This window comes from Grammomys surdaster, unplaced genomic scaffold (assembly GCF_004785775.1).
Source record: "Grammomys surdaster isolate TR1022 unplaced genomic scaffold, NIH_TR_1.0 174, whole genome shotgun sequence".
Taxonomy (NCBI): domain Eukaryota; kingdom Metazoa; phylum Chordata; class Mammalia; order Rodentia; family Muridae; genus Grammomys; species Grammomys surdaster.
Genome location: NW_021604622.1, coordinates 7,492,455 through 7,505,104, shown reverse-complemented (window position 1 = coordinate 7,505,104; position 12,650 = coordinate 7,492,455). Strand labels below are relative to the sequence as shown.

Here is a 12,650-nt window from a genome sequence, read left to right as displayed (position 1 = left end):
GAGATTGGCTCATGCAGACACATGGATAAATAAATACTTTTAAAAATTACTTATTAGGCTGGGCAGTGGTGGCACACGCCTTTAATCCCAGCACTTGGGAGGCAGAGGCAGGCGGATTTCTGAGTTCGAGGCCAGCCTGGTCTACCGAGTGAGTTCCAGGACAGCCAGGGGCTACACAGAGAAACCCTGTCTCAAAAAAACCAAAGGAAAAAAAATTACTTGTTTGTTTGTTTGAACTTTTTTGTTTTGTTTTTTCGAGACTGGGTTTTTCTTTGTTTAGCCCTGCCTTTCCTGGACTCATTTTGTAGACCAGACTGGTCTCGAACTCACAGAGACCCACCTGCCTCTACTTCCCAAGTGCTGAGATTAAAGGCATGTGCCACCATTGCCCAGCTAAGAAATATTTTCTTAAAATCTCCCGGGGATCTTCTAATACTGTGTGTGGTTCTCAATTTACTTTTTAAAAGGTAAACAAACATGATAAAAACAATCCTCCCAGAATCACACTGAAAGGCAGGGCCACCTCGGGAGCTATGCAAGACAGTGTGCTATCTGAGCAAAGGCAGTGTGAGTGGGAGTTCAGTTTTAACTTCTATTTTCTTCATCCTCCCAGCTCCACTGAATGGAAGCTTAGGTCTGGTCTGGTATGAGAGTGTGAGGAGACGTAGGGACTTGTCTGTCCCCCAGAAGGGAAGGTGCTCTACCCACAGGATGCTCACCGGGGTCCCGGTCACTCTCTTCTGTTCCTGTGAGATCCACGGATTTGGTGAGCATGCTGAAGTCCAGGCAAGCCGGCACCTCTTGGCTCATGTTGTTTCCCTGAGTAGGTGTGTCCGTTTCCTTTGTAGGGTATGGCGGCTCTCTTCCCTGACAGCCTTTCTCAGCTCGCTTGAGCCACAAGAAAACTCAGAAGACACAAAAACAAGTAACTGAAAAAGTCATGCTACCCTTCCGAATCCTCTGCTGCCCGCCCACACAAACTCCCACATGGACGTGCTAGGGTCAGGCCCACTCTTCTCTCGAATGCCCCCCCCCCCCCAGTCATGTGGAAAGCTATAGGGAGCAAGTGGCAAACGCAGGGACGATCCTCCGCCTTCTTTGTGTGCGCGTGTAGTGCGTGCATGTTCACATGTGTGTGCTCAGAGGGAGAGTTGGCAGCAACTAGAAAAACTTAATCTTCTTGTGGCTCCCCACTTAAATGTCTCATGACTCATTCCAGGATAATACAATTCAAGATTTTGCATCTATTTTAGAGATGGTCACCAGGAAGGAGGAGGGGGCTTCCTGCTGTCTCAAATGATGAAGAGTCACACAATATGATGCTTGCATATGTCATCCAATTATGCGACTGCTCTATATCTCAAAATAAAAATAACATGTGTGATACCAAAGTTGTACTGTGGGCCACAGAAAAGTGGGGGACCAGCCGTCCAGCTGTCTCTTCTCTGATTTGACAGAGCCGACACCCAGAGAATCTGTTTCCTCTCTCATGCTTTGTTTGAGGCCAGATAAGCGGCTTGGAAATGTCCAGGAACAGTGGGAGGGGCTGGCATTTGGAGTTTATAGATCTCAGGAAGCTTTGGCAGCTGTAAGGTCAGGAGAACCTTCCCTAATAAAATGTCACATGTCTTACTGACGAGGATATTTGATCTTTGCTCCAAATGCAGTCAGGCCTGTATTTTGGGGCTTGGTTCACCATTACTCTTCTGCAAACCTGATAGGCTTATTGTTCAGGGAACTGTACTCTTGTACCCCCATTTCAGGTTAGAAAGAGTCATATACCCCAAGGTTTTTAAAATGCAGTTTTCAGCAATTGAAAGCAAGTATGCTTTACCCAAAGGCACACAAAGAAAACACTGGGAATCCCTGAGCTAGCATAGGACACCTCTGGGTTTTTACTCCAGTAGTTTTTTTCCTGCTGGAGCCTGTTAATGATCAGCCATTTCCTGGCTCCATACCATGTGCAGAACACTGGAGTCTATTCACCATTCATCCACCTGGTCTCAGGAATATGTTTTCAGGGCAGCCAAGTCAAACAGGCAGCACAGGACTCTGCAAATATCTCACACAAGCCTGGGAAATCAGAACAGAAACGTTCCGGCCGGGAGGAGCTGGGGGACCCAGAAATAGGGAGGGGGTAATTTTTCCAGTCCCTGTGAGAAATCAGCTGGAGAGGAAATATCCACAGAAACAGTTTGAAACCACATGACACGAGGGAAGTAATCTGTTTGCTTGTAGAAAAGAAGAAGGTTCTGTGCTCTGCTTTCTCCGGCTCTGCTCATATCAATAAAGAAACACCTTTCAACTTTCCCTAGTTCAAAGAAAAGGCATTTTGGCCGGCCCCCCCCCCACTCCTATTTGAGGTTGGTCTTGTGCACTGTATATTCAGTTGCTGATTTCTGTGCCCAGAAATCTGGTTATAGCCCGGATGCTAGCATTGTCATGATTTTTGAACTGTCCTCTGTATCAATGTTGAGTACACCATAGCTGTCTTCAGATACCCCATAAGAGAGCATCGGATCCATTACAGATAGTTGTAAGGCACTAGTGGTTTTTGGGAATTGAACTCAGGATCTCTGGAAGAGCAGTCAGTGCTTTTAATTGATGAGCCATCTCTCCAGCCCATGTATGTGTTTTCAAAAAACTCAATTAAGATACTGACTGAAGCTAGATATGGTAGCACATGACAGTAACGCCAGCACTCAGAAGGCTGAGGAGTGAAGATCATAAGTTTGAGGCCACAAACAAGTGTCATGCATTATGCATGATAGTGAGACTGTCCAAAAACACAACCGTAAGAACCACAGTGACGGAGATGAGGAGGAGGAAGACTGAGCCGATACTCTGCAGCTTTGCCTTGGTATTGACAAGCTCTGACCTTACTGTTTTCAATCTTTATATGTTTTGTCTATTGGGTTGACAAGCATTCTATCATTTGTGCATTTTTGTGTATTTTTGATTACTAGTAAGGTTAAATATTTGGCTTCATATTCCTATAAGCCATTTATATTTGAGAATCATCTGGACACATAAACATTATGCTGCCAATTCCACTTTTTTGAGATGGGGGTCTGCATTAATGTTTTATTTCTGGAACAGAAAAATAGAACAAAGACAGTTTAAAGGGAGGACTTCCTTGTTTTGAGTTGTGTTTTCAGTCCATGGGCTTGACTCCACTGCTTCTGACCCACGTGAAGCTCACAGCTGACAGGAAACAGACTGAGAAAGAATGAGAAGCAGGAGACTGTGAGTGAAGCTCTAAAGACCAAGAGAAAAAAAAGTAGGGGTCCTCAAGATGGCTCAGCAGGAAAAGGCACCTGCCCCACAAGCCTGTCCACCTGAATTCAATTCCCAGAATCAGAATCACGTAGAGTTGAAGGAGAGAAGTGTCACCACCTCTGACATTCCATACATGCTACAACTCATGAATACACACACACACACACACAACTAACTAAAAGAATTGAGCAAGAGAGGTAGCCCAGGAAAGTGACAGCTGCTGTTCATCCAGCAGAGGATGAATATCTAGGATATAAAAAAAATTGAAAAAAAAACCAAACAACCAAAAAAAAAAAAAAAAACACTAATCACTAAGAAAATAAGCAACCCGATTAAGGAATGGGCTACAGAACCGAACAGAACATTTTTTAAACATTTTTTTTTTTAGATTTACTTTATTTTCGTGTGTATGACTGCTTTGTCTGCTTGTGTGCACCACATGCTTGTGTGGTACCTAAGGAAGTGGTGAGCCTCCATGTGGGTGCTGGGAATCGAACTTTGCAAGAACAAGTGCTCTTAACCACTGAGCCATGAGTCCTATGAACTCCAGCTTCATATACCTGGTAAGACTCTCTTCCTCCTCTTCTTCCTTTTCTTCCTCCTTCTCCTTGTTCTTCTCTTTTTCCTTCCCTTCTTCCTTTCTCTTCCTCATCTTCTTCCTTTTCTTCCTCTTCTTCTTTTTCCTCCTCCTCTTTTGCCTCCTTTTCTCCTCTTCCTCCTCCTTCTTACTGATTTTTTTTTTTTTTTGAGACAGGATTTCTCTGTGCAGCCCAGGCTAGCTTTGAATTCACAGAGTCTTCCTGCTTCTGCCTCCCAAGTGTTGGAATTAAAAGCACAAGCTACCACATTAGAAGACATGGATGATTAACTGATAATCGCAGTGCAAAACATGAGATTGTGTCCTCCAAATTACTGGTACCAGAGAATTCTAGAATAATCTAGGTTATGGCCATTTCTGTTAGTTGTCAACCATAACTGCACAGTGAGATTCTGTTGCAGAAGATGCCACAAATGGCTACAGGACATAGAGAAACCAGCCTCAAACTGATAGGGAAACCTGTGTGGTTGGGTCTTGGCAACGGACAGACATATGTACAGAAAAGTGGTACGGGGATAGGCCATGTGCTTTGATGGAGAGGCACGAGCAGCAATCTAGAGATTACAATTCATTATTTTATACATATGGACTGAGGAGGAGGGTTTAGAGTATACAGCTGAACAAGGAGCCAGGTTTATTATATACAACTGGACAAAGAGGAGGTGGGGTTAGCAATAGTTGACAGGAAGTCTCTGTGGGGGAGCAGTTTCAGGTTCTTCTTTCCATCTTGGAGAAATAAACTGCGATTGATTGGACAATCACTCATCAACACTTGGAGCAGATCTGAGGGCTTTAGAACTATTCCTACGAACCAGACAAGGGGAAGGCTTTGCATTTACATAGGTCTGAGACATCCAGTTTCTTAGTGTGGCTGAGGTGTGGTCTTGTTAGAATAGGCGTGGCCTTGTTTGAGGAAGTATTTCACAGGGGGTGGGCTTTGAGGTTTCAAAAGCTTAAGGCAGGCCCAGCGCCCCTCTCTCTTCCTGCTGCCAGATGTAGAACTCTCAGCTCCTTCTCTAGCGCCAGGTCTACCTGCACACCACCATGCTTTACCATATGGTGAACAATGAACTAAACCTTTCAACTGTAAGCCAGACCCAATTAAGTGTTTTCCTTTATAAGAGATGCTGTGGTCATGGTATCTCCTCACAGCAATGGAAACCCAGAGACAATGACCTCATCTAGTCCTGGACTCTGCATGCTGTAATATCAACCTACTAGGCAAGTTGTGGCTTCCAGTAAAATAGTGGTTGCTGTTGGGTAAGTAACCACTTTCTGATCACATCTGAGGCCTGTTCCACAGGAAAGAATTTCATGTCTGGTTGTGTAATTCTAGTCAAAAGCCCATTGGAGAGGCCATGGGCCTTAGTGTAGAACTTGCCATTGTTATTTTTGCCACATTGCCTTCTAACTACTTTTTATACCCATAGACATGGGCTATTTTTCAGCCTTAGAATGTATGAGGTCTTTTTTTTTGCAGGGAGCAGCAGTCAACAGAGAGATGCATAACTGGTCAAGGTGATGAGAAAAAGAGACTGAGCGATCGGGCCTTTATAGGACATCTGTGTTAACCTAACCCCTACCAAAGCTAAGGAAACACCGTGGAAGAGGAGGCAAAAACTACAGAAGTGCAGAGAACCGGGAAGAAGTGCCATGGGATGCTGTCTTCTGGACAAGGCATGGCTCTCACATTCATAAGCTCACAGCAGCTCTAGTCACCTACAGAAGACTTACACAAGGGCTGGAGAGATGGCTCAGTGGTTAATATCACTGACTGCTCTTCCAAAGGTCCTGAGTTCAATTCCCAGCAACCACATGGTGGCTCACAACCATCTGTAATGGGATCCGATGCCCTCTTCTGGTGTGTCTGAAGATAACTACAGTGTATTCACATATGTAAAATAAATAAATCTTTAAAAATGACTTACACAAGACCAAGGAAGCCAAAATCTCACATAGATAGGGTAGGTGACTTCCAGGTACCACCTCTTACCTAGAGGTTACTGGCAGTTGTTAGTTCCTGGGGAAAGAAAAATAATTCTTTTGAGACAGGGTCACCCTTCATAGCCCCAGCTATCCTAGGATATACTTACTAATATACTCCAGATTGGCCTCGAACTCAGAGAGATGATCCACCTGCCTCTACCTTTCAAGTCTTTTTGATGGTATGGTCACTGGAAGGTTTCCCATGCCCTAGTCCTGTATCCATGCACATGTGAGCAGCACTAACTACACTTAGTCGGGGTACTGGTTAATTTTTGTCAACTTGACCAAACTAGAGTCATTTGGGAAGAGGGCACCTCAATTGAGAAAATACTCGGTGGTGCTACCTGTAGGCTGGTGGCTCTGGATTGTTTTTTTTTAAAAAAATGCTGAGTAAGCCATGGGGTGCAAAGCCAGTATGCTGCACTCTTCTCTGGCTTCCGCATCAGCTCTTGCCTCCAGTTGTTTCCAGTTCCTGCCCCGACTTCCCTCAGTGATTTTTGAGTGTCATCTGGGAATTTTAAGATGAAATAAACCCTTGCCTCACATATGTTGGTTTTGGTCAGTGTTTTATCATGGCAACAGGAAGCAACCTAGGATAATGGCTTGTTAAAGAAAAAAAAAGACATATATGGTCATGACCCAGAGACCTACTTCTTCAAACCTGTTCCCACCTCTTAATGTTTCCGTCACTTTACTGTAATACTGTCAACTTACAAATTCACTAATTGATCCACTTATGAAGTCAGATCCTCAGGGTCTTGTCGCTTCCCTAAACTCCATCAGTTGGCAACAACCCCCAACTCCCAATGTGAGCCTGTCAGGATAGTCAAGCATACTAGGGTTTTTCTGTCTAGCTCAAGCCAGCCTAGATCCCGTGTTTAGCTGCCCAAATGTTGGGATCATGATGTTATTGATGGCCAAAGTCCAAAGTATTCCATATTCACAATCAAATAGTTGGAAAAAAAGAAAGTATCTCATAGATAACGTTAGGGTTTTTTTTTTTGACTATGGGATGCATCTAGATTATAGGCATAGTGAGTGACTATGCTTGACTAGGTAGTACATCTATTTCCTATTCTCCCAGTATTTTGAGACAGAATATCACTATGTAGCTAAGTGTCTTCAGTCAGTGTTCTACTGCTGTGAAGAGACAGCATGCATGACCATGGCGACTCTTTTTTTTGTTTTGTTTTTGTTTTTTTGAGACAGGGTTTCTCTGTGTAGCCCTGGGTGTCCTGGCACTCACTCTGTAGACCAGGCTGGCCTCAAACTCAGAAATCCGCCTGTCTCTGCCTCCCAAATGCTGGGACTAAAGGTGTGCGCCACCACCGCCCGGCAGACCATGGCAACTCTTATAAAGCATTTAACTGAGGCTTGCTTACAGTTTCAGGAGTTTAGTCCATTATGCTATGGCAGGGGGCACGCAGACATGGTAGCTAGAGTTCTACATTCAGATCTTCCAGGCATCAGAGAGAGACTGTGGGCTTGGCTTTGGCTTTTAAACTCTGACAGCCCACCTGCGTGGTACACTTCCTCCGATAAAGCTGTATCTACTTTAACAAGTCCACATGTTCTAATCCCTCTCAAGTAACACCACTCTCCAATATCCAAGCAGGTTAAAGACAGGAGCGGATGGGGGAGAGTTTTATTCAAAACTGCTAACCACACTTAATACTTCTTTTTAAAATGTTTTTTTTTTTCCAAAAGTGGAATTTTATCTAAATGAGTAATACCAATTCTTTGGCATATCATATTTTAACTACTCTGATTCTTCTTCAGAAATAGAATATACATTTACTCTTCAATTTCCTAAATGTAAACAATGAATCTCAGTCATATGCACCCTCAACAACCCCCCCTCCAACTCTCTCAGGGACTCCAACATATTCCTTTAATCACGATGATTCCCTTTTTATAGCTTACTGAGTGTAATTTGTGCAGAATGTTATTTCATCTTTTAAAAAAAAAGATTTATTTATTATATACGAGCACACTGTAGCTGTCTTCAAACACAACAGAAGAGGGCATCAGATCTCATTACAGATGGTTGTGAGCCACCATGTGGTTGCTGGGATCTGAACTCAGGACCTCTGCAAGTGCAGTCAGTGCTCTTAACCGCTGAGCCATCTCTCCAGCCCTGTTGATTCATCTTGTTGACTAATCCTGTGCAGGTATCCAAAGCTGTAGTGAGTTCAACAGTCAAGTCATGTCTGGAAGAGAATGTTCCACAATACTGCTTTCCCACCCTCACGACCCTACTATTCTTTTGGTCTCCTCTTTCTCAGTGTTTCCTGAGTCTTCAGAACGGGATAATAACCACTTATTCTCAGCACTTGGAGCAGTTATGAGTCTTCATATTAACAGCTGACCACTGCAGAGTCTCCCCAGTGTTGAAATCAGCACTAGTCTGTGTGAATAAACACACGTTTGGTAGCATATCTCTTTATCAAGACAATGGCAACAGGTTCCCATCTTGGGCCTATGACTTCCCATGCCAAGACCTTTTGGTTAGATTTTTATGTAACCAAGCATGAGTTCACTTCTGTGAAACATGTCTCAAGTCCAGTCCTAAATAGCCTAAAAATAGTTCCAAAACATTGCTGCCACTAGCTTACCAGAGGACACATTGTGCCTGCTAGGATGGTACTAACGTAGGGCTTTTTGCTGTGTGATGTCACCAGTGGCTATTCTCACAAAGAAGCCTGAATACCACCTTGCTTCTTGAAATCTAATTAGCAAGGGAGAAGTTTTACATCAGTTGTGGTTTGACTATCTGGTGTTCTGCCATCAAACTGTTGTATCTCCAGCAATAGGGTCAAATCATCTAGTTTTGAACACCAAGAGTGTACAACTGTCTTATTCCCAATTGCAGTTTAAATGCTTTCGAGTTCCTTCCCATTTAAAATGTTGCCTGTAGGCAATATGTCTTTAATCTGCCTGCCTCTGCCTCCCGAGTGCTGGGATTAAAGGTGTGCACCACCACTGTCTGGCTCCTTCAGAACTTTTAACATGAAGGAATTGGGATTTTGTCAAGTCTTTTTTTGCTTCTATGGAGTTGATCATGTAATTTTTATTTACCTATATGGAATCATCCCTGTACCACCAGGTAAAGCTAACTCAATTACGATCTTTTTCAGATTTAATTTTCAGATTGCCAACATACTGCTGAGAATTGTTACATCTAAACTCATCAGGAAAATTATTTTCTGTGTACTTGTTTTCTTGGCTTTGGGTATCTTAGGTAGTAATACTGGTGTGACAGAAAGTGATGGGTATGGTTCCTTCCTTTTCTATTTTATGTTAAAGTTTAAAAAATATTTGTAGTGATGCATTATGATGAAGAACTCATATTCTAAGACGAACTTTTGTTGGACCTCAAATCTTGAGGTAAAAACACTTATTCTCCTAAAAAAAAAAAGTATTAAAAAGATCATAGTAAAAATACAAACCATAAAAATAAAGGCTTGCTGAAGTCAAACAGATAACGTTAGCATTTTATCTAAGCTCCACCCTATAGTTACCTGGCAATGGCCAGGTATCCTGACTCACTATAAAAGGGGCTGCTTGCCCCCTCCATTCTCTCTCTCTTGCTTTTGCCTTCTTGTTCCCACTCTGTCCTCTTGCCCCTTCCACTTTTCTCCCATTCCCTTCCCCCCTTTTCTCCACATGCTCATGGCCAGCTTCTACTCTCTCCGCCCCCCACCCCCCCGGGCCTTTCTCTGTCTCTACTACCCTCTCAACTCCTCTGCCTATGCCCTGAATAAACTCTATGCTATATTATACTGTCATGTGGCTGGTCCCTCAGGGAGAAGGGGGTACCTTTTCAAGCAAGCACCCTCTTCCCCCAAACCTTACCACACCTGACTGCACATCCACCAAAACATATCCTCTCTCTCCTTATCTTTTATAATCACAACAGATAATATAGACAGATCTGCAAAAATCCCAGTCTTGTATTCTTTCTGTCTGGTGAAGGGTTCCAACCTTAGAAAAATGAAACAATATGGTGGTGAAACCTACAATCTTTTAGAATTATGTCACCAACCAACATGCATTTGTCAGGAGAAACACATATATACACAGCGTATATGAATACAGTTTTACTGAAGCGTTAAGTAGTATCAAGCAAAAGTTATCACCATCCAGCCTACCACATAACACAAGCAAGTCATTATATGAATTTTTTATTTCTGTATCTCACTGTAGTGCTGTGACAACAAACGACATCTGTGCACCAGAGCACACATACATCACAGTAAGATGTAACTTCTCATTACACCACTGCTAGGAGTATTAGCATTCTGTATAAGACATAAGCATGTAGGATGGCCACACCAAATAATTTTCTGTTTTTTTTTACTTAGATAATCTTATTTTTTTTAAATCAGTAATACTTTATCAATCTCACAGTTAATAGACTTATAAATGACCTGGGTGACAGGATGTGTGGGGCTCATTCAATTGTGTTATACTGTAGAAGCTGCTAAAGTAATTGCACACACATCAATAAGGAACTGTCACATAATTGGGGCTAGTTATTGTTAGTTGCACAATGATAAAGTTCTTTTGAAAACAATAGCCCACTTCTATGTGAAAAATTCCCTTTCCACTTGTACAGAAGAAAAAGTATTCAGAAAGTTATTTTTGGCCTTGCTATGTCAAAAAGTCAACTGTACAAAGATCTATGTGTTAAACCTAAAATTATTATTTTAAATGTCTATTAAAAACAAAAATGTCATGCATTTTATTATCAATTATGCAGATGCTTTAAAACTGTTGCAAGACCATATAATATATATTAGCTTTTATACTGCTAATGCACAACTAACAGCAAACTTGATTAGATTAACGAATTTGTCTTAATTACACCTTTATATATCACACTAGATAGACAAATGCCACAAGATCTGCAGAAACACCTAGTTCTGAGCACTTAAATGGCAGGGTAGCTTTTTATATTGTAATCCTTCACATACAGAATAACAAAGGAAAATATCCTGCAGTTTCACGTTACAAAAAAACGTACTGCTATAAAGTATTAAGGGGTAAAAGATATCATCTATAACACAAAGTAACTTACAACTAGCTTCAAAGCAAACAAAACTTCTAAATAAAAGTATCAAAATACACAGAGCAACTGAAGCACAAATCCTGCATTAAATACAGTAAAGATTTAATAACACAATGCACTAGATAATAAAAAGACACAAAAATACAGGGAGCAAGGGCAACCAGTCAAAATTAAAATAATGGAAAAAAAGGGGGGAACAACTATATTTCCCCTAGTCAAATTTATTTCTTTCCATTCATATAATACCTGACACTGTACAATAAGTTTTTAACATCATAGAAAAACTTGGTTCTTCCATGAAACTCTTTATATTCTTGATAAACTTTTAAAGTAGACATTATTATGAATGGAAAACAGCTAATAAACCGGTACCTATTATAACACTGAAGATTTACACAAACTTTTTAAAAGTTATCATAATCCTTTTTGTCTTTTTTCCCTTCAGCTTCAAATCCATCCACTCCATCACTATCCCGTCTTCGTTTCCTGTTGTTGTGGATGTTAAAGCGTTGATTCATTTGTGGTAATGGGTCCATTCCCAGAACTTTGTGTATCTGACGGAATGCGAGGAGTCTCAATGCAAACTGCAAACAGAGTTAGAATATAGAATTAAAGTCAAAACACTCTAAAATCTGAACTTTCCATTTATTCATTTATTTACTTGTGTGCACATGAATGCCATAGCCAGAGTAGGAGTTGGGGGTCATTCTCCCTCTCAGCTGCAGAGCTATCTCATGGCACATCAATTCTGCTTAAGTTTACTTCTCCATATAACAATGAGAAAAAAACAATGTAACGGAAGAAGCTCGCTGAATGGGTTGTCTCACCACCAGGGATTAATCAGAAGGAACACATATGTCCTGATAGTCTTTTCTTTTTTGGGGTTGGGGGGATGTCTGTGTGCTTATTTGCTTTCCAAAATATTAAGCCAGAAAATATCAGTCTTTAAAGATGTTAAAGATGTTGTTGCTCCTACAGAGGAGCCAGGCTCAATTCACTCTTCCAGAAAAGTCAGAGCTATAAAGAGAAACTTTGTCTCCAATCTCCCACCCCAAGAGGCAGACTCCCCGATTCTCACTCATCACTTTAATCAAGGGAAATGAGCACACATCTTTCTTTAGTGACTCAGTGACCTTAAAGAGGTTATACAATATTTTCAATATATAATCCTTAGATTTAACTCTAACCTAAAGGAAGAAAAAAAAGCCCATCTTCTAATGTTAAGAGCACTTCTTAGTCTTTTGATATGTCTCTTTAAGTCATTTAACCCACATACATATTTAATTTTTAACAGAATGATCAGCTACCTCAAAACTATTTTGATGATTTGTCCTTTCTCACTGAAGTGTGAGGTTTATTACATATAAATTCTCTTATATATTTAATAGTCCAGTATCAGGTTCTTTGATTCCAAAGGTTTATATGTGCCACAATTATACTGTGATAGAGCATATGAACATATCCATATATTCATACATGACTTTGTAGTCCTGGCTGGTGTAGAACTCAAGAATGTAGACCAAGCTGGCCTCGAAAGCACAGAGATTCATCTAAGAGCTACATAGTGAGACCCTAGCACAAACAAACAAAAACTCCAAACCAACCAAACAACCTTCTAGAGATTTCCTAACCCAATGGTAAATGGTTCCTGTGCTACTGTATTCAGATTTTACTCAGTTACAATTCCTACAACACCTCTCCCCAATTTGGGTAGTG

The 12,650-nt window shown here is 41.4% G+C and overlaps 1 protein-coding gene across 3 annotated transcripts in view; it reads right to left on the bottom strand.

Annotated features, from left to right (window-relative positions):
- Window positions 1-9,948: 9,948 nt before the first annotated feature.
- Window positions 9,949-12,650, bottom strand: part of Zfr (zinc finger RNA binding protein) — a 71,456-nt gene continuing 68,754 nt past the window's right edge. For 2 of the 3 annotated variants that reach the window (XR_003711411.1, XM_028767537.1), the window contains one exon: window positions 10,032-11,518. Coding sequence is in view for 2 of the 3 variants with exons in the window: in XM_028767537.1 (XP_028623370.1) it covers window positions 11,339-11,518 (180 nt within the window). In the remaining variant the exon portion in view is untranslated. Of the gene's footprint in view, window positions 11,519-12,650 lie in introns of all 3 variants that reach the window. The other variant, XM_028767538.1, reaches the window with a different exon arrangement.